Source organism: Anomaloglossus baeobatrachus, chromosome 9 (assembly GCF_048569485.1).
Source record: "Anomaloglossus baeobatrachus isolate aAnoBae1 chromosome 9, aAnoBae1.hap1, whole genome shotgun sequence".
NCBI classification, from domain to species: domain Eukaryota; kingdom Metazoa; phylum Chordata; class Amphibia; order Anura; family Aromobatidae; genus Anomaloglossus; species Anomaloglossus baeobatrachus.
In genome coordinates, this window is record NC_134361.1 from 51,255,438 (window position 1) to 51,277,455 (window position 22,018).

At 50.5% G+C, this 22,018-nt stretch overlaps 1 protein-coding gene across 1 annotated transcript in view; it reads left to right on the forward strand.

The window, feature by feature from the left end:
* Positions 1-22,018, forward strand: part of LOC142251165 (fibronectin type-III domain-containing protein 3A-like) — a 184,852-nt gene that overhangs the window by 127,606 nt on the left and 35,228 nt on the right. Inside the window, 7 exon segments of the mRNA XM_075323707.1 lie at positions 4,531-4,669; positions 4,758-4,826; positions 6,512-6,630; positions 8,733-8,838; positions 10,591-10,766; positions 17,521-17,634; positions 21,937-22,018. The exon segment at positions 21,937-22,018 is cut by the window's right edge and continues 68 nt beyond it. Coding sequence (XP_075179822.1) covers positions 4,531-4,669; positions 4,758-4,826; positions 6,512-6,630; positions 8,733-8,838; positions 10,591-10,766; positions 17,521-17,634; positions 21,937-22,018 — 805 coding nt within the window.

Sequence of the window (22,018 nt, forward strand, 5' to 3'; positions counted from 1 at the left end):
GCTTGGTGGTGTACGGCTCGGCATTGCGCTTGGTGGTGTACGGCTCGGCATTGCGCTTGGTGGTGTACGGCTCGGCATTGCGCTTGGTGGTGTACGGCTCGCCATTGCGCTTGGTGGTGTACGGCTCGCCATTGCGCTTGGTAATGTACGGCTCGGCATTGCGCTTGGTGATGTACGGCTCGGCATTGCGCTTGGTAATGTACGGCTTGGCATTGCGCTTGGTGGTGTACGGCTCGCCATTGCGCTTGGTGATGTATGGCTCTGCATTGCGCTTGGTGATGTACGGCTTAGCATTGTGCTTGGTAATGTACGGCTTAGCATTGTGCTTGGTGATGTACGGCTCTGCATTGTGCTTGGTAATGTACGGCTTAGCATTGTGCTTGGTGATGTACGGCTTAGCATTGTGCTTGGTGATGTACGGCTCTGCATTGTGCTTGGTGATGTACGGCTTAGCATTGTGCTTGGTAATGTACGGCTTGGCATTGTGCTTGGTGATGTACGGCTCGGCATTGCGCTTGATAATGTACGACTCGGCATTGCGCTTGGTAATGTACGACTTGGCATTGCGCTTGGTAATGTACGACTCGGCATTGCGCTTGGTAATGTACGACTTGGCATTGCGCTTGGTAATGTACGACTTGGCATTGTGCCTGGTGGTGTACGGTTCGGCATTGCGCTTGGTGGTGTACGGCTCGGCATTGCGCTTGGTGGTGTACGGCTCGGCATTGCGCTTGGTGGTGTACGGCTCGGCATTGCGCTTGGTGGTGTACGGCTCGGCATTGCGCTTGGTGATGTACGGCTCGGCATTGCGCTTGGTGGTGTACGGCTCGGCATTGTGCTTGATAATGTACGACTCGGCATTGCGCTTGGTGGTGTACGGCTCGGCATTGCGCTTGGTGGTGTACGGCTCGGCATTGCGCTTGGTAATGTACGGCTCAGCATTGTGCTTGGTGGTGTACGGCTCGGCATTGTGCTTGATAATGTACGACTCGGCATTGCGCCTGGTGGTGTACGGCTCGGCATTGCGCTTGGTGGTGTACGGCTCGGCATTGCGCTTGGTGGTGTACGGCTCGGCATTGCGCTTGGTGGTGTACGGCTCGGCATTGCGCTTGGTGGTGTACGGCTCGGCATTGCGCTTGGTGGTGTACGGCTCGGCATTGCGCTTGGTGGTGTACGGCTCGCCATTGCGCTTGGTGGTGTACGGCTCGCCATTGCGCTTGGTAATGTACGGCTCGGCATTGCGCTTGGTGATGTACGGCTCGGCATTGCGCTTGGTAATGTACGGCTTGGCATTGCGCTTGGTGGTGTACGGCTCGCCATTGCGCTTGGTGATGTACGGCTCGGCATTGCGCTTGGTGGTGTACGGCTCGGCATTGCGCTTGGTGGTGTACGGCTCGGCATTGCGCTTGGTGGTGTACGGCTCGGCATTGCGCTTGGTGGTGTACGGCTCGGCATTGCGCTTGGTGGTGTACGGCTCGCCATTGCGCTTGGTGGTGTACGGCTCGCCATTGCGCTTGGTAATGTACGGCTCGGCATTGCGCTTGGTGATGTACGGCTCGGCATTGCGCTTGGTGATGTACGGCTCGGCATTGCGCTTGGTGGTGTACGGCTCGCCATTGCGCTTGGTGATGTATGGCTCTGCATTGCGCTTGGTGATGTACGGCTTAGCATTGTGCTTGGTAATGTACGGCTTAGCATTGTGCTTGGTGATGTACGGCTCTGCATTGTGCTTGGTAATGTACGGCTTAGCATTGTGCTTGGTGATGTACGGCTTAGCATTGTGCTTGGTGATGTACGGCTCTGCATTGTGCTTGGTGATGTACGGCTTAGCATTGTGCTTGGTAATGTACGGCTTGGCATTGTGCTTGGTGATGTACGGCTCGGCATTGCGCTTGATAATGTACGACTCGGCATTGCGCTTGGTAATGTACGACTTGGCATTGCGCTTGGTAATGTACGACTTGGCATTGCGCTTGGTAATGTACGACTCGGCATTGCGCTTGGTAATGTACGACTTGGCATTGCGCTTGGTAATGTACGACTTGGCATTGCGCCTGGTGGTGTACGGCTCGGCATTGCGCTTGGTGGTGTACGGCTCGGCATTGCGCTTGGTGGTGTACGGCTCGGCATTGCGCTTGGTGGTGTACGGCTCGGCATTGCGCTTGGTGGTGTACGGCTCGGCATTGCGCTTGGTGGTGTACGGCTCGGCATTGCGCTTGGTGATGTACGGCTCGGCATTGCGCTTGGTGGTGTACGGCTCGGCATTGTGCTTGATAATGTACGACTCGGCATTGCGCTTGGTGGTGTACGGCTCGGCATTGCGCTTGGTGGTGTACGGCTCGGCATTGCGCTTGGTAATGTACGGCTCAGCATTGTGCTTGGTGGTGTACGGCTCGGCATTGTGCTTGATAATGTACGACTCGGCATTGCGCCTGGTGGTGTACGGCTCGGCATTGCGCTTGGTGGTGTACGGCTCGGCATTGCGCTTGGTGGTGTACGGCTCGGCATTGCGCTTGGTGGTGTACGGCTCGGCATTGCGCTTGGTGGTGTACGGCTCGGCATTGCGCTTGGTGGTGTACGGCTCGGCATTGCGCTTGGTGGTGTACGGCTCGCCATTGCGCTTGGTGGTGTACGGCTCGCCATTGCGCTTGGTAATGTACGGCTCGGCATTGCGCTTGGTGATGTACGGCTCGGCATTGCGCTTGGTAATGTACGGCTTGGCATTGCGCTTGGTGGTGTACGGCTCGCCATTGCGCTTGGTGATGTATGGCTCTGCATTGCGCTTGGTGATGTACGGCTTAGCATTGTGCTTGGTAATGTACGGCTTAGCATTGTGCTTGGTGATGTACGGCTCTGCATTGTGCTTGGTGATGTACGGCTTAGCATTGTGCTTGGTGATGTACGGCTTAGCATTGTGCTTGGTGATGTACGGCTTAGCATTGTGCTTGGTAATGTACGGCTTGGCATTGTGCTTGGTGATGTACGGCTCGGCATTGCGCTTGATAATGTACGACTCGGCATTGCGCTTGGTAATGTACGACTCGGCATTGCGCTTGGTAATGTACGACTCGGCATTGCGCTTGGTAATGTACGACTTGGCATTGCGCCTGGTGGTGTACGGCTCGGCATTGCGCTTGGTGGTGTACGGCTCGGCATTGCGCTTGGTGGTGTACGGCTCGGCATTGCGCTTGGTGGTGTACGGCTCGGCATTGCGCTTGGTGGTGTACGGCTCGGCATTGCGCTTGGTGGTGTACGGCTCGGCATTGCGCTTGGTGGTGTACGGCTCGGCATTGCGCTTGGTGGTGTACGGCTCGCCATTGCGCTTGGTGGTGTACGGCTCGCCATTGCGCTTGGTGATGTACGGCTCGGCATTGCGCTTGGTGATGTACGGCACGGCATTGCGCTTGGTAATGTACGGCTTGGCATTGCGCTTGGTGGTGTACGGCTCGCCATTGCGCTTGGTGATGTATGGCTCTGCATTGCGCTTGGTGATGTACGGCTCGGCATTGTGCTTGATAATGTACGGCTTAGCATTGTGCTTGGTGATGTACGGCTCTGCATTGTGCTTGGTGATGTACGGCTTAGCATTGTGCTTGGTAATGTACGGCTTGGCATTGTGCTTGGTGATGTACGGCTCGGCATTGCGCTTGGTGATGTACGGCTCGGCATTGCGCTTGGTAATGTACGGCTTGGCATTGCGCTTGGTGTACGGCTCGCCATTGCGCTTGGTGTACGGCTCGCCATTGCGCTTGGGGATGTATGGCTCTGCATTGCGCTTGGTGATGTACGGCTTAGCATTGTGCTTGGTAATGTACGGCTTAGCATTGTGCTTGGTGATGTACGGCTCTGCATTGCGCTTGGTGATGTACGGCTTAGCATTGTGCTTGGTGATGTACGGCTTAGCATTGTGCTTGGTGATGTACGGCTCTGCATTGTGCTTGGTGATGTACGGCTTAGCATTGTGCTTGGTGATGTACGGCTTAGCATTGTGCTTGGTGATGTACGGCTCGGCATTGCGCTTGATAATGTACGACTCGGCATTGCGCTTGGTGATGTTCGGTTCGGCATTGTGGAAGTCTGGACTCTTCAGTTATGGGGTCAGTAACATTAAGGGGTCTCCACTTCGTGGAGTTGCTGCGGTTCCTTCCATTTCTCAGTAATATCACTCACAGGTGATGGGGGAAGATTTAGGAGGAAGAAATATGACAAATTGACTTGTTATCCTGGTGGCTCCTATTACAGGACTGCGCTGGTATCAGTGAGCTCTGCACCACCGGCCATGCTGTCATATACAGACAGCATGGTGGTGATGAGGGGCCGGATAGTATACACTTGTGGCAATAATTCAGTGGTTAAGACTTGTTTCCCAATACTTTTCTCCATATCATGTCATGTCTTAAAAAATGCTTTAAGGTTTAGTAACCCTTTAAGGTTATTCTTTATCTCCCATAAATGGTGAGGATTTTATATTAAATTAAAATGACCGTCTGTCCCCCTGCCCTTGTGTCATGGAGTGCTTTGTCTCCGCAGGTCTTTGCCGTAAACAGTGAAGGCAGAAGTAGTCCGAGTGATATTGTAGAATACACAACGTCCCCTGATAAACCTGGACCCCCCTGTAAGCCAAGTACAAAGGGCAAAGTCCATGCGCACAATGTAAAAGTCATGTGGGGTGAGTGCGAACATTTGATTTTACTACTTTTACCTTTTTTTTTTTTTTTGTTCTCTTGAATCCCTATAACAATCATATGTTATTGCAGACGCCCCAAAAGACAATGGAGGATCCGAAGTTCTTAAATACGTCCTCGAAATGGCAGAAAACCTAAATGGTGAGTAATTCAGAGATATGTGTATTGATGTATTTATGGAATTATGAGCTTGAAATTAAAGGGAACCTGTCACCAGATTTTTCCCTATTAAACTAAAGGTGTCCCCTTCTGCACTCCTGGGCTGCTTTCTATGAAGGTGCACCTTGGCCCTGACTCCCCTTCCAGACCCCAAAAATAACTTTATAAAACTTGGCCCTTAGGTATGCTAATTACCTGTGTGGGCCAGACGGGCGGGCTCATTTTCTGCTCCTGTGCCCCCTCCTGCCACTGATTTCCGTCCTCCTTTCTTGATTGATGTAATGACGCCTCCGTCATCCTCCTTGTTGCGTTTTCAAATCTCGCGCCTGTGCAGTTATGTCGGCTCGCGCAGTAGCAGTTCGCTCTGCCATATCACGGGCAGAACAGAAAACATAGCTCCCCTCTCTCGCGCTGGTGAGCTAAATGCGCAGGTGCGAGATTATGGGCGGCGCTGTGCATGACCTCACCAGCGCCATCCTCGTACCCTCCCATAATCTCGCGCCTGCGCATTTTGCTCACCGGCGCGAGCGAGGGCAGCTATGTTTTCTGCTCTGCCCGCGATATGGCAGAGCGAACTGCGCCTGCGCGAGCAGACCTAACTGCACAGGCGCGAGATTTGAAAATGCGATGAGGAGGATGACTGAGGCGGCAGGAGGGGGGACAGAAGCAGAAAATGAGCCCGCCCATCTGGCCAACACAGGTAATTAGCATACGTGGTGGTCATGTTTTATAAAGTTATTTTTGGGGTCTGGAAGGAGAGTCAGGGTCAAAGTGCACCTTCATAGACTGCAGCCCAGGAGCTGCAGAAAGTGACACTTTTAGTTTAATAGGGAAAAAAATCTGGTGACGGGTTCCCTTTTAAAGGGGTTGCATAGACTTCTTAAAGGGACACTGTCACCAGGTTTTTGCTCCCCCATCTGAGAGCAGCATAATGTAGAGAGAGAAATCCTGATTCCATCAATGTGTCACTTACTGAGCTGTTTGCTGTCATTTTGATAAAATCAATGTTTTCTTTGCTGTAGATCTAGCAGTTATACAGAGCTCAGGAATATGCTGGACTACCTGCAGCACATCAAGTAGTCCTGTAATGATAATCTACTGCTGATCAGTGATTTTATCCAAACTACATTAGGCAGCCCAGTAAGTGACACACCGCTGGAATCGGGTTCTCTACCCCTACGATACAAAAACTTGGTGACTTATTCCCTTTAAATGGGTGAAATGCAAATTTCATTCTTATTAAAAAAAAAAAACCTTCCTGTTCTCAAAATCAGAAGGATTTGTAATTCTATAGTTTACTGCTCATTGCCAAGGTTACCAGCCACCTCTGTAGTCTATCACACTGGTTGGCCTTCTAGGCAGGAAGTGCAGCGCCTTCAAGCTCTTTACTAAACAGCTTGCAAACGCTGCTCTGAAGCCGGCCAGATTGTGGAGTTTGCTCAGCTCCAGTCCTCTGGCAAAGTAGCTTCAGCTTGCAGTATGGGAGAGCGGACAGTTCAGGCCAGCAAGGACGCTATGCCAATGGCTCAAGGTCCCCTAGCAAGAAGGGAAGAAGCCGGAGAGCGGTGCGCTACTGAAGATACAAGAGAATAACTATCGAAAGGAAAAATAATGTGTGACCAATCAAGATCAGTGAAGGTCCCTAAAATATTTTTTTTCTCTTACAGGGAGTAAATGGGAGACCATGTACAGTGGACCTCTGAAAGAACATATGTGCGATCATCTCAAACCTGGTACTTCCTATAGGTTTAAGGTGTATTGTACCAATATCGTGGGCTCCAGTCAGGTAAGAAGCGTTTTATTGACCTGTCAAGTACTGCCTTACTGTAAGGCTATGTGCCCACGTTGCGTTCTGTCCCTGCAGAAATTTCTGCAGCGATTTGAACAGCACATGTGCGCTTCAAATCGCTGCAGAAAAGAGTCCGTAATGAAAAGCCGGTTTCATGCGCTCTGGATGCAGCCTCTCCCATAGACAGAGCGGAGGCTGCATGCAGAGCGCACGAAAGAAGTGACCTGTTGCTTTTTAGAACGCAGCGATTTGCCAGCAGCCGAAGCTCTGCGTTATAATACGCCACGTGGGCATGGATTAGGCACAACCTTCATAGATTTTGCTGGGGACGCAGGACGCAGCGTAACTGCATGAAAATACGCTACTTGGGCACATAGCCTAAAAGGAAATCTAATTTGGGTAAACTCTCGAGTATCAAGAGAACGTCTTGGGCTCATGTTTGTGCTCCTTGGGAGCATAGAAAGTTTTTTTTTTTTTTTTTTTTTTTTTTTTATTAGGTTGCTTGATCATTTTTAGCCAGTGAATGGGACTGAGTTACAATACCAGACACTGCACCTAGGCAAAAATCAAAAAATAGATGGGTTGTCGGACACTTGAATACAGTTTTTGTAGGCATGTATAGTTTTAAAATAATGGAGGCACAGGCACATGCATCCTTGGGCATACCCATAGATTGAGAGCAGGTGGCTTCAGAGGTTTGTGCCTCTCCCGGAAATGTCTTCTCAATTAAAGGGAACCTGTCACCTACTCACCTGCGGGACAGTCCAATATGGTCCAGTCCGATGAACGTCACTGCTCTCGGGTCTGGTGCCTCCTGCATCTTGCGCCATCGCCGTCCTACGTCCTCCACACAGTGCCCCCATTGCGCTCCTGCACACACACATTTTGTTGTGTCCTACTGATGGCGGAACAAGGTCTGTAATGCACAAGCACGAGCGTTGTTTGAACTTTCCCTGCCCCTGCGCATCATAGTACAGTGGAACCCTGATTTACAAGCATAATCCGTTCTGGGAGTGTGCTTGTAAACCAAGTTACTCGTCTAGCAAAGCAAGATTTCCCATAGGAAATAATGCAATCTCAGACAATTCCTTCCACAACTTCTTCAATGTCCCATCCCGATCCCCTGTTGTGCCATTCCACACATGCACGCACACATATTTCGCTCACCTTACCTTCTGTTCCATCACCAGCTTCCTGGTTCTTGTAGTCCGCCATTACAGGATGTGTATCGCGTAACCATTGCGACAATGCCGGAACTTCCGCTGCCAGAGCGCTGACGTCAAAGGCAGGAGCCGCTTGCCTCTGATTGGTCAGTGCGCTGCCTTTGAGTAGCAACTAACAGCGGAGGTTCCTCCATCGGTGCGATGGTTACCAGATACACCTCCTGTACCGGCGAATTACAAGAACCAGGAGGCCGGCGATGGAACGGAAGGTAAGGTGAGCATAATATGTGTGTGTCTGTGTGGACTGCAAGAGCCGGTCAGAGTGCGGTGAAATTACGGAACCGGAAGTGTGTGCGGTGAGTATTTGCTCGTACAGCAAAGCATTGCTCGTAAACTGAGTTACAAATTTACAGCAAGCTTTGCTCATATAGCAAAATACTCGCACACCAAGTTACTCGTAAACCGAGATTCCACTGTACTTTGCAGTGCCCTCAGCAGGGCAGAGCAAAGTGCGCGTACGCAGGAGTGCAATGGGGGCACTGTGTGGATGATGTAGGAGGTGTCATCCACACGAACCAATGAGGACGGCGATCACAAGGATAGATGAGGCGCCAGACCCAAGAGCAGCGACGCACATTGGACCAGACCGCATTGGACTGCCCCGCAGGTGAGTAGGTGACAGGTTCCCTTTAAGGTGTTACCAGGACCACTGCCGCCAGTGATTGCCTGCAGTGGTCAGATTACCAAATAAGCACATTATCCAATGACTCGTTCCTCTAGTCCTGCTTGCTCCCAAAGGGAATGCGCTGGATCCGCAAAGCAATTTATGCCTAAAAAAACAAAAGAAGTCAGGTGTCAAACACCCTATTTAACTTTTTTTTTTTTTCCTCCAACAGCCCTAAATATTCTTTCCTTTTTTTTTTCCTCCCCATTCAGTCTTCTGATGTGTTAACAGTCCAGACAGGCGTTGTTCCTCCAGGTCCCTGCTTACCCCCACATTTAGCTGGAAAAGCCAAATCCAAGGAGTTGAATCTGCAGTGGGGTATGTTTCACCTATGTTTGTGTCTAAGCTGACGGGTTTATTGGTTAGAAGACAACCTAATAAAGTGCATCTGCCACTGGTGTACTTAAAAATCTGTGGGGTTTTAATCCTGAAATTAAAATGAGTATTTTATGAGTCCAGCTAAGATGTGAGCGAGCTTGTGAGTCCGTGTATTCCGCCTCCGCCCACTTAGCCTGACTGACAGCTGCAGCTTGTACTGAACAGTGTGAGATCTCGGCAGCAGCAGGGAGGAGGGGCACTGAGGAGCTGTCAATTTTTGTAGTTGCGTGGAGATTGAGTTTAATCTTTCAAAATGGATCATACAGCCATTCAAACATGGTTTTATAAAGGCAAGTACACCAGCTTCATCAGGTCTAGGAGATCTATTTATTATTTGTGTGCAGATTGTATTGTGAAATTTTTTTTGACAGATCGGCGCTGAATTATAAGTTGACATATAATGATTAACTTGGAAGTTCCTCACCTTCTCTAGGACCAGCAGTGACCACACCGATGCAGCCAGTCTCTGAGCCCAGCGCCTTGTGCACGGAGTTCAGCATCCCATGTCATTAACCTCTGACCTCTGTGACTGGCTGCAGCGGTGATGTGCGCTGCTCACGTGTCATCACTGCTGTAGTGACACACCAGGACAGCCGCAGGACCCAGGGGAGGGGGAGAATCTGCTGTTTACTTTTTGACGACATTTGGTGCCCACTCTCCTGAAAGTCCACAATCCTAAAGTGTATATATTTAGGGCTAAAAGTCATTTTTGCAATTGGGTTTCATTAAGATTTTGCACCATTTGGCATTTAAAGGCTTTTTGTTTCCCTGAACTTCCAGCTTAGAAGAGGTTTGTGGTCATAAATCAGCTTAGAGAAACTCAGAAACTGACAGATAACAGAGATACAAACTCTCCTGCCAGACCCATAGGGGTACTTTGCACGCTGCGACATCGCTAGCCGATGGTAGCGATGCCGAGCGCGATAGTCCCTGCCCCCATCGCACATGCGATATCTTGTGATAGCTGCCGTAGTGAACATTATCGCTACGGCAGCTTCACACGCACTTACCTGCCCTGCGACGTCACTCTGGCTGGCGACCCGCCTCCTTTCTAAGGGGGGCGGGTCATGCGGCGTCACAGCGACGTCACACGGCAGGCGGCCAATAGAAGCAGAGGGGCGGAGATGAGCGGGACGTAAACATCCCGCCCACCTTCTTCCTTCCTCATTGCAGCCGGGACGCAGGTTGGAGATGTTCCTCGCTCCTGCGGCTTCATACACAGCAATGTGTGTTGCCGCAGGAACGAGGGACAACATCGTAACATCGGTCCTTCTGAAATTATGGAAATGACCGACGCTACACCGATGATACGATTTGGACGCTTTTGCTCTCGTTAATCGTATCAAAAACAATTTACACACTCAGATGTCGACAGCGACGCCGGATGTGCGTCACCTGCGATGTCGTAGTGTGCAAAGTACCCCTAACATTTGGACTACACAAACCCTTAAAGGGAATCTGTCAGCAGGTGTATGCTAACCTCATCTGAGAGCAGCATAATGTAGGCAAAGAGATCCTGAATCCGAAGATGTATCACTTAGATTATTGGATGCAGCCAATAATATCGCAGCTGCAACGGGGGTGGGGACTATCGCGCTCGGCATCGCAGCAATCGGCTTGCGATGTCGTAGTGTGTAAAGTACCCCTTAGTGGTGTTGTGTTCCAATTCCTAATCTTACTCTGTTTCTGTAGATGCCCCCAGTGTAGATGGCGGCTCCACAGTATCATCATATACTGTAGAGATGGTAATTCCTGAACAAGAAGATCGAGGAGCCGTCTATCAAGGTCCCGACCTGGAATGCACCGTGAGCAACCTGCTTCCTGGCCAGACATACTGCTTCTGGGTAAAGGCTTCGAATAAAGCCGGGGTAGGTATATTCATGTCCGGCTTTCAGCTGGGTTCATACATGTTAGTTTTTGATTCAATTGTTCATTCAAACTGAAAAACTGTTGTAGAAGGATCTGTTTCTCAGGGCCTGCAATATTATCACAGAGTGTAAATATATCCCATTAATTTTTCTGACTTTTGTTAAAAGAAAAAAAAAAACCTGCATGGCTAGTAATTCATCTGCCTTTTGTGAATCAGTCTGGCCCAGATTCATTAGTGCACCTGCCTTTTGTGGATCCATCTAGCCCAGATTCATTAGTGCACCTGCCTTTTGTGAATCCATCTGACCCAGATTCATTAGTGCACCTGCCTTTCTTTGTCGCTCCATTGGGAGACCCAGACAATTGGAGACCCAGACAATTGGGTGTATAGGCTATGCCTCCGGAGGCCGCACAAAGTATTACACTAAAAGTGTAAAGCCCCTCCCCTTCTGCCTATACACCCCCTGTGCTCCCACGGGCTCCTCAGTTTTTATGCTTTGTGCGAAGGAGGCACACATGCACGCACAGCTCCATAGATTGGTCAGCAGCAGCTGCTGACTATGTCGGATGGAAGAAAAGTGGGCCCATATAGGGCCCCCAGCATGCTCCCTTCTCACCCCACTCTTGTCGGCGGTGTTGTTAAGGTTGAGGTATCCATTGCGGGTACGGAGGCTGGAGCCCACATGCTGTTTTCCTTCCCCATCCCCCTTAGGGCTCTGGGTGAAGTGGGATCCTATCGGTCTCCAGGCACTGAGACCGTGCTTCATCCACAACTCCTGGGAGACTGCTGGATAGGAGCCGGGTATCGTTCAGGGACATGGCCCTGCTACTTGGAGGTACTCTGTGTCCCCGTGGGGACCGAGCACAGCAACACTCCAGCATTGCTGGGTGTGCTAGTGCACCGGGGACCGCGGCGCTGACCGGGTTAAATGTGCCATTACACACTCAGCGTCGCTGAGTGTGTTTATGTAGGGGGACTATCGCGCTGACCGCCGCCGCCATGTTTAGCACTGAGGCGCGGCTGGGACTTGTAGTGCGCCGGGGACTTCCGCGCGGCCGCGCTTTTATGGCGGCCGCGCTTATTACTCGAGTCCCCGGCTTTTGCGGCCTAGTCTTTCTTCCTCCCGCCCACAGCCCTGACAAGCAGGGGAAGGGCGGGACGCTGTACAGACGAGCAGCAATGAGGGCTGGAGAATGCTTTGCATACTCCACCCCCCTCACTGTGCACTGTGGGGCACCAGTTCCCGCACTTTCTGGGTCACGCCCACGGCTCCCTCCTCTCCTCAGGACGCCGGCAGCCATTCCTGTCAGCTCCTCGGACGCTGCAGAGGGGGACAAATTCTGGGAGACCCAGGCAGGGATTCTAGTGGCCTCACAACCGCTTTACGCGGGTGGTAAGCAGCACCTGTGGTGCTAGCCCCATTGTGCAGAAGTGTAATTATATGTTTATGGTATATACTTTACACTGTATAGTGCACAGTTGTTTTCTGGCTATATACCCTATTGTGTTGCTCAGGGAAGATAATAGCATGGCGCCCACAAAAGGCAGGGGTGCCAAAACACAGGCTTACTATGCTGCCTGCGCCGCATGTACGACGCCGCTACCGGCAGGTTCCACTGACCCTCATTGTGTGCACTGCTCGGCCCCTACTGCACTTGCTCAGCCGGAGCCTCTGCTAAGAGGGGCCCAGGGGGAGCCACCTGCTGACACTCTCCAGGTGACAGGGACGGAGTTTGCAGTCTTTACGGATAAACTCTCTGAAACTATGGCTAAGATACTAGAAGCCTTGCAGTCCAGACCGGTATCTCAGCACAGGGACTCTGTTGAATCATTGTTCCCTGGCCCCCCTCAGTTGGACCAACAATGTCCCCCCGGGGTATGTCATAGATCCCAGGCTGGGGGCTCTGACACGGACCCCAGCCCCAGACCGATTAAGCGAGCTCGCTTGGAAATTCCCTCGACATCATCATATTGTTCAGGGTCTCAGCGGGGGGGAATCTCTGGTTGATGACGCGGAGACAGCTGATCAGGATTCTGATCCTGAGGCCGCTCTCAATCTTGATACTCCGGACGGGGACGCCATAGTGAACGATCTTATTGCGTCCATCAATCGAATGTTGGATATTTCTCCCTCAGCTCCTCCGGTGGAGGAGTCAGCTTCTCAGCAGGAGAAATTCCGTTTCAGGTTTCCCAAGCGTACACCGAGTATGTTTCTGGACCACTCTGATTTCAGAGAGGCAGTCCAGAATCACCATGATTGTCCAGATAAGCGGTTTTCTAAGCGCCTTAAGGATACACGTTATCCCTTTCCCCCTGACGTGGTCAAAGGTTGGACTCAGTGTCCCAAGGTGGATCCTCCAATCTCCAGACTGGCGGCTAGATCCATACTTGCAGTGGAAGATGGGGCTTCACTCAAAGATGCCACTGACAGGCAGATGGAGCTCTGGTTGAAATCCATCTATGAAGCTATCGGCGCTTCTTTTGCCCCAGCATTCGCAGCCGTATGGGCGCTACAAGCTATATCAGCAGGTCAAGCGCAAATCGACGCAGCCACACGCACTTCCGCGCCGCAGGTGGCGTCCATAACCGCTCAGACGTCGGCAATGGCGTCTTACGCTATTAATGCTGTCCTGGACTCTGCGAGCCGTACGGCGGTTGCATCCGCCAATTCGGTGGTACTCCGCAGGGCCTTGTGGCTACGGGAATGGAAGGCAGATTCTGCTTCCAAAAAGCGCTTAACTAGTTTGCCAATTTCTGGCGACCGATTGTTTGGCGAGCGTTTGGATGAAATCATCAAACAATCCAAGGGAAAGGATACATCCTTACCCCAGCCCAAACCGAACATACCCCAACAGAGGAGGGTGCAGTCGAGGTTTCGGTCCTTTCGGGGCGCGGGCAGGTCCCAATTCCCCTCGTCCAAAAGGCCTCAGAAAGATCAAAGGAACTCTGATTCATGGCGGTCTAAGTCACGTCCTAAAAAGACCACCGGAGGTGCCGCTACCAAAGCGGCTTCCTCATGACTTTCGGCCTCCGCAATCTGCATCCTCGGTCGGTGGCAGGCTCTCCCGCTTTTGCGACACCTGGCTGCCACGGGTAAAAGACCGCTGGGTGAGAGACATTCTGTCTCACGGTTACAAGATAGAGTTCACCTCTCGTCCCCCGACTCGATTCTTCAGGTCATCCCCGCCTCCCGAGCGAGCCGAGGCTCTTCTGCAGGCGCTGGGCACTCTGAAGGCAGAAGGAGTGGTGGTCCCTGTTCCTCTTCAGCAACAGGGTCACGGTTTTTACTCCAACCTGTTTGTGGTCCCAAAGAAGGACGGGTCTTTCCGTCCTGTCCTGGACCTGAAACTGCTCAACAAACATGTAAAGACCAGGCGGTTCCGGATGGAATCCCTCCGCTCCGTCATCGCCTCAATGTCCCAAGGAGATTTCCTTGCATCGATCGATATCAAAGATGCTTATCTCCACGTACCGATTGCTCCAGAGCACCAGCGCTTCTTGCGCTTCGCCATAGGAGACGAACACCTGCAGTTCGTGGCACTGCCGTTCGGCCTGGCAACAGCCCCACGGGTTTTCACCAAGGTTTTGGCTACTGTAGTAGCGGTCCTCCACTCTCAGGGTCACTCGGTGATCCCTTACTTGGACGATCTCCTGATCAAGGCACCCTCTCAAGAGGCATGCCAACACAGCCTCGACGCTACTCTGGAGACTCTCCAGAGTTTCGGGTGGATCATCAATTTTCCAAAGTCAAATCTGACACCGGCCCAATCGCTGACATATCTTGGCATGGAGTTTCATACCCTCTCAGCGATAGTGAAGCTTCCGCTGATCAAGCAGCGGTCGCTACAGAAGGGGGTACAATCTCTCCTTCAAGGTCAGGCACACCCCTTGAGTCGCCTCATGCACTTCCTGGGGAAGATGGTGGCAGCAATGGAGGCAGTCCCTTTCGCGCAGTTTCACCTGCGTCCTCTTCAATGGGACATCCTTCGCAAATGGGACAGGAAGCCGACGTCCCTCGACAGGAACGTCTCTCTCTCTCAGGCGACCAAAGCTTCCCTTCGGTGGTGGCTTCTTCCCACTTCATTATCGAAGGGGAAATCCTTCCTACCCCCATCCTGGGAGGTGGTCACGACGGACGCGAGTCTGTCAGGGTGGGGAGCGGTTTTTCTCCACCACAGGGCTCAGGGTACGTGGACCCGGCAAGAGTCCTCACTTCAGATCAATGTTCTGGAAATACGGGCAGTGTACCTTGCCCTGAAAGCGTTCCAGCAGTGGCTGGAAGGCAAGCAGATCCGAATTCAGTCGGACAATTCCACAGCGGTGGCATACATCAACCACCAAGGCGGCACACGCAGTCGGCAAGCCTTCCAGGAAGTCCGGCGGATCTTGATGTGGGTGGAAGCCACGGCCTCCACCATCTCTGCAGTTCACATCCCGGGCGTGGAAAACTGGGAAGCAGATTATCTCAGTCGCCAGGGCATGGACGCAGGGGAATGGTCCCTTCACCCGGACGTGTTTCAGGAGATCTGTTGCCGCTGGGGGGTGCCGGACGTCGACCTCATGGCGTCCCGGCACAACAACAAGGTACCGACGTTCATGGCACGGTCTCAAGATCCCAGAGCTATGGCGGCAGACGCCTTAGTTCAGGATTGGTCGCAGTTTCAGCTCCCTTATGTGTTTCCTCCGCTGGCACTGTTGCCCAGAGTGTTACGCAAGATCAGGGCCGACTGCCGCCGCGTCATCCTCGTCGCTCCAGACTGGCCGAGGAGGTTGTGGTACCCGAATCTGTGGCATCTCACGGTCGGCCAACCGTGGGCACTACCAGACCGACCAGACTTGCTGTCTCAAGGGCCGTTTTTCCATCTGAATTCTGCGGCCCTCAACCTGACTGTGTGGCCATTGAGTCCTGGATCCTAGCGTCTTCAGGATTATCTCAAGAGGTCATTGCCACTATGAGACAGGCTAGGAAACCAACGTCCGCCAAGATCTACCACAGGACGTGGAAAATTTTCCTGTCATGGTGCTTTGCTCAGGGTTTTTCTCCCTGGCCTTTTGCCTTGCCCACTTTTCTGTCCTTCCTTCAATCTGGACTGGAAAAGGGTTTGTCGCTCGGTTTCCTTAAGGGACAAGTCTCAGCGCTCTCTGTGTTTTTCCAGAAGCGCCTAGCCAGACTTCCACAGGTACGCACGTTCCTGCAGGGGGTTTGTCACATCGTTCCTCCTTACAAGCGGCCGTTAGAACCCTGGGATCTGAACAGGGTGCTGATGGCTCTTCAGAAACCACCATTCGAGCCAATGAGGGATATTTCTCTCTCACACCTTTCGCAGAAAGTGGTTTTCCTAGTAGCAGTCACCTCTCTTCGGAGAGTGTCTGAGCTAGCAGCGTTGTCGTGCAAAGCCCCTTTCCTGGTGTTTCACCAGGACAAGGTGGTTTTGCGTCCGGTTCCGGAATTTCTCCCCAAGGTGGTATCCCCCTTTCATCTCAATCAGGATATCTCCTTACCCTCTTTTTGTCCTCATCCAGTTCACCAATGTGAAAAGGATTTGCACTTGTTAGATCTGGTGAGAGCACTCAGACTCTACATTTCTCGTACGGCGCCCCTGCGCCGCTCGGATGCACTCTTTGTCCTTGTCGCTGGCCAGCGTAAAGGGTCACAGGCTTCCAAATCAACCCTGGCTCGGTGGATCAAGGAGCCAATTCTCGAAGCTTACCGTTCTGCTGGGCTTCCGGTTCCCTCAGGGCTGAAGACCCATTCTACCAGAGCCGTGGGCGCGTCCTGGGCTTTGAGGCACCAGGCTTCGGCTCAGCAGGTGTGTCAGGCGGCTACCTGGTCGAGCCTGCACACTTTCACGAAACACTATCAGGTGCATACCTATGCTTCGGCGGATGCCAGCCTAGGTAGACGAGTCCTTCAGGCGGCGGTTGCCCACCTGTAGGAAGGGGCCGTTTTACGGCTCTATTACGAGGTATTAATTTACCCACCCAGGGACTGCTTTTGGACGTCCCAATTGTCTGGGTCTCCCAATGGAGCGACAAAGAAGAAGGGAATTTTGTTTACTTACCGTAAATTCCTTTTCTTCTAGCTCCAATTGGGAGACCCAGCACCCGCCCCTGTTTTTTTGTGTACACATGTTGTTCATGTTGAATGGTTTCAGTTCTCCGATATTCCTTCGGATTGAATTTACTTTAAACCAGTTTATAATTTTTTTCCTCCTTCTTGCTTTTGCACCAAAACTGAGGAGCCCGTGGGAGCACGGGGGGTGTATAGGCAGAAGGGGAGGGGCTTTACACTTTTAGTGTAATACTTTGTGCGGCCTCCGGAGGCATAGCCTATACACCCAATTGTCTGGGTCTCCAATTGTCTGGGTCTCCCAATTGGAGCTAGAAGAAAAGGAATTTACGGTAAGTAAACAAAATTCCCTTCTTTGTGGATACATCTGACCCAGATTCATTAGTGCACCTGCCTTTTGTGGATCCATCTGGCCCAGATTCATTAGTGCACCTGCCTTTTGTGAATCAGTCTGGCCCAGATTCATTAGTGCGAATTCACACATTGCAGAAGCCTCAGTGACTGAAAAATCAGTTTCAGATGAACGGGACAATCGGCAAAACTTTCTGCAGTGTAAATTCACAAATGATGCACATATTTGGAGTAAATTGAAACCTGTTTGATTCTTTTTTTTTTTTTTTTTTTTTTTTTTTTTTTTTTTTTAATTATAGTTCCTTTTAATTTTTTTATTTTCTTTATATAGTGTGGACCTTACTCGGAAGCATCTGAGTTCTGCACAGCACCCGGACCTCCAGAGAGATGCAAATTCCCATTATTAATATGCAAGAGTGCAAATTGTGTTCTCGCAAGCTGGGAGGTGAGTTGAGCCTGACTTATTTATTTTTATTTTATTCTTAATACAAATTTTATTTTATTATTAATTAATATATTAATACAAATAACATTTTAATATATTATAATATTATAATATTTTATTTTATTTTTTTTATATACTTTTTTTAAATACATTCGTGCATTTTATATATAGTATTGTGATCCAATAATGGGGTGCAGAAGGGCGCATGAATGCTTAGATTTAGTTTCCTCATCATCATAAAGTTTCTTGGTGCTTGTAAAAACAGGTAACTGCAATTTACCTCTTGTAATTCTCTCCTTTCTTGGGAACGGGAGGGATTTTTCATGTTTACTGCTCATTACCCAGGTTTCTGGCCACCTCTGGAGTCTCAGTGGTGGCAGGCCTCCTAGATAAGGAGCACAGTGCTCTTTTTGATAGAGGTTGCAAGCACTGTTATTGATCTGGCCACCTTCAGTGCCCTTACGCTTGTCCGATGATGCAGAGGCTAAGCTGCCTGTACTTGCAGCATTGGAGAAGGCTCCGTTCAGGCCAACCATGCCACTGGTTTGAATGGTCAATTAAGCAGGAGCACAGCTCTCAGTGGCAAGTCGTGAGGCAGGGGAGTAGTGCGCTCTTGAAGAAAGATAGTTATAAAAACTGAGAAGACAAGAAAGGGTGTCTTAGCCGATGGTATCGTCAAAAATTATTTTAGGTGTACTAACTTGGTGCGGTTGTGTCAAGACGACTCATGCGACTCCTTCTTCAGAAACAAAATCAAGTAATGTAAAGACCCTGCCAGTCTCTCCTACTTTTCCGCCATGGTCTGAGAATGATCGCGTGTATTGCAAATATAAAAATTGCTATTTTTTAGTCCATACATTATGTTATACTATTGTTAGGGTGAACTCTTACAAAGGTCCACAAGTTGCCTACTGCCTGATTCTTATTAATGAGGATCGAGTGCATGCTTGAAAAATGAGATCAGACACACAGTCGGATATTCATCTTTCCTCAACCAAGTTCGGTCCAGAACTGAGAACTTTATTCAAGATCATGCCTTTATAAAAACTAGGAAAAGGGGCCTGGTCAACCCTACAGTGGGCATACTTGGATGTGTCCATTGGTCAGTGGGTTGAACAATCTGTTAGTCCATGAGCTGATTGGTGGGCGTCATCGTAAGTGGGTCTATGATGTCATTGGACAGACCCATAGTGAGTGCAGATGGGAGGGTCTACGTTGTCGTCTAGTGGATTCATGCTGATGGAAGGGTCTATGATGTCATCGGTGGCCATCTTAGTTATATCTGAAAACCTGGCACATGTAAAACAAATTGACACATTTCCCACAATCCCGTCAAGAGGTTAAGTATTTGATCCAATGGCTCTCCTCAACATTATAACATACTGTTGATTCAGACAGACCGTGTTAATTGTTACAAAAACCTTGTGTATCCTTAAGGTTTTAGTGTGTTTGCTTTATATACCAAGACAGACAATATATCCATTGTAACAGAAACTTTATGATTTACATATCTCAAATATCTGATGTGTATTCTTGGGAGATTTGAATTCTGTGGGTTTATTGCCCGATTGTCTGATGTGTGTTCCATCTCTAATTAATCTATGTCCAAAGACTGGCCATCAAAGGGCATGGATCAATGACTAACACATTAACTCTAAAGGCCCCGTCACACATAACGAGATCGCTAACGAGATCGCTGCTGAGGCACGGTTTCTGTGACACAGTAGCGATCCCGTTAGCGATCTTGTTATGTGTGACACCTACCAGCGATCAGGCCCTTGCTGTGAGATCTCTAGTCGTTGCCGAATGGTCAAGTCCATTTTCTTCAAAGGCGATATCCTGCTGGGCAGGACGCATCGCTGTATGTGACACTGTGTGACAGGGTCACAGTGACTGCTGAGATCGTTATACAGGTCGCTACTGCGACCTGTAATGTTCCTGCATCGCTGGTAAGGTCTGACTGTGTGACATCTCACCAGCGACCTCCCAGCGACTTACCAGCGATCCCTAACAGGTCGCATCATTTTCGGGATCCCTAGTAAGTCGTTGTGTGTGACTGGGCCTTAAGGATACCGTCTCACTAAGCAACGTACCAGCGATTCTGACCATGATATGACCTGGTCAGGATCGCTGGTGCGTCGCTACATGGTCGCTGGTGAGCTGTCAATCAGGCAGATCTCACCAGCGACCAGTGACCATCCCCCAGCCACCAGCAATGCGTGGAAGCGATGCTGCGCTTGGTAACTAAGGTAAATATCGGGTAACCAAGCAAAGCGCTTCGCTTGGTTACCCGATATTTACCTTGGTTACCAGCGCACACCGCTTAGGGCTGGCTCCCTGCACTCGTAGCCAGAGTAAACATCGGGTTAATAAGCAAACTACTTTGCTTATTTACCCGATGTGTACTCCGGCTACGTGTGCAGGGAGCAGGGAGCCAGTACTGGCAGCCTGAGAGCGGCTTATGCTAGTAACCAAGGTAAATATCGGGTAACCAAGCAAAGCGCTCTGCTTGGTTACCCGATGTGTACCTTGGTTACCAGCGTCTGCAGCTTCCAGACGCCGGCTCCCTGCTCCCTGCACATTCAGTTCGTTGCTCTCCCGCTGATAAGCAGACATCGCTGTGTGTGACAGCGAGAGAGTAACAATAAAAAAACGAACCAGCACTGTGTGTAACGAGCAGCGATCTCACAGCAGGGGCCAGATCACTGCTCAGTGTCACACACAGCGAGATCGCTAGAGGTCACTGGTGCGTCACAAAAACCGTGACTCAGCAGCGATCTCGATAGCGATCTCGCTATGTGAGAAGTACCCCTAAGGCATGTAATTTTTTGTGCAAGCCTCTTTTTAAGATCAGATGAAATATGGCAAAGACAGAAGCTTATGTCCCTGCACCGTGAGACATCCGGTCAGTTGGGATTTCCAGGAGTTCTGTCTTTGGCATGCGTCTCTGACTAATGTTCCAGGCAGATGATGTTCAAAAGCTCCTTGGTGATGTAAGTGTACTCAATTGTATGTTAAATATAGAAAGGTGTACCCCATATCATACTTTTCCTTTGAGTTTATATTCCTTATTAACCTTTATAATAAAATTACTTAATTGCCTTCTTTAAAGTCATATCTGAACCTTAGTGTTAACAATTTGGCAAAACACCGCCGCGGTAGCCAGTAGCTTGGACATCGCATGATATGGACAGTGCTTTCATCATGGTAGACCAGAGATTATATTTTGTAGTGGTCGCCAGCAGATTTATTGCTCAGCACTTCACGGCAAGCTCACAGATGACCGACCCAGACTAAGGGGCACTTTGCACACTACGACATCGCAAGCCGATGCTGCGATGCCGAGCGCGATAGTCCCCGCCCCCGTCGCAACTGCGTTATCCTTGTGATAGCTGCAGTAGCGAACATTATCGCTACGACAGCTTCACATGGACTCACCTGTCCTGCGACCGTCGCTCTGGCCGGCGACCCGCCTCCTTATTAAGGGGGCGGGTCGTGCGGCGTCACTGCGACGTCACACGGCAGGCGGCCAATAGGAGCGGAGGGGCGGAGATGAGCGGGATGTAAACATCCCGCCCACCTTCTTCCTTCCGCATATCCTACGGAAGCCGCGGTGACGCCGGTAGGAGATGTTCCTCGCTCCTGCGACTTCACACACAGCGATGTGTGCTGCCGCAGGAGCGAGGAACAACATCGGACCGTTGCGTCAGCGTAATTATGGATTTCGCAAATGCTGCACCGATGATACGATTACAACGCTTTTGCGCTCGTTAATCGTATCATCGAGCCTTTACACACTACGATGTCGCGTGCGATGCCGGAAGTAAGTCATTTTCAATTTGACCCCACCGACATCGCACCTGCGATGTCGTAGTGTGCAAAGCCCGCCTAAGTGTGTGGAAGTGGTTTGCAGAACAGAGTTTGTCTTGATTTGAGCTCTGTCTCATGGGAACAGATAGAAGCTTGCAGTAATTTTTGGAGGATGCGGTGTGTTCAGACCCTCCTGATGGGACTGATGCCTCAGAGGCTTATGAGATAAAGCCATCTGCTCATGTTCCTCTGCGGAGACCTGTGGCTTGCTCCTTTGCCCAGCGTGCTAAGTCTACGACCCACAGGCTACACATAGTTTGGGTTAAATTGATCCCATGCGCTGTTTACCCCTTGTTGTCTCTAACTGTAGAAACTTAGAAAAGTCCTGATTTGTTTGATTCCTTTGATCGCTGTTTTGATCTCTTTTTGTACTTTGTTCCTGTTTGTTATTTGGCCTCTGATATGCCGTAAATAAATGTCATCTGGTTTCAGGTCCCTGGATGTAATGGAGCAGAAATCACAGAATATCGGTTGGAGTGGGGCAAAGTGGAAGGATGTATGCAGCTCATGTATA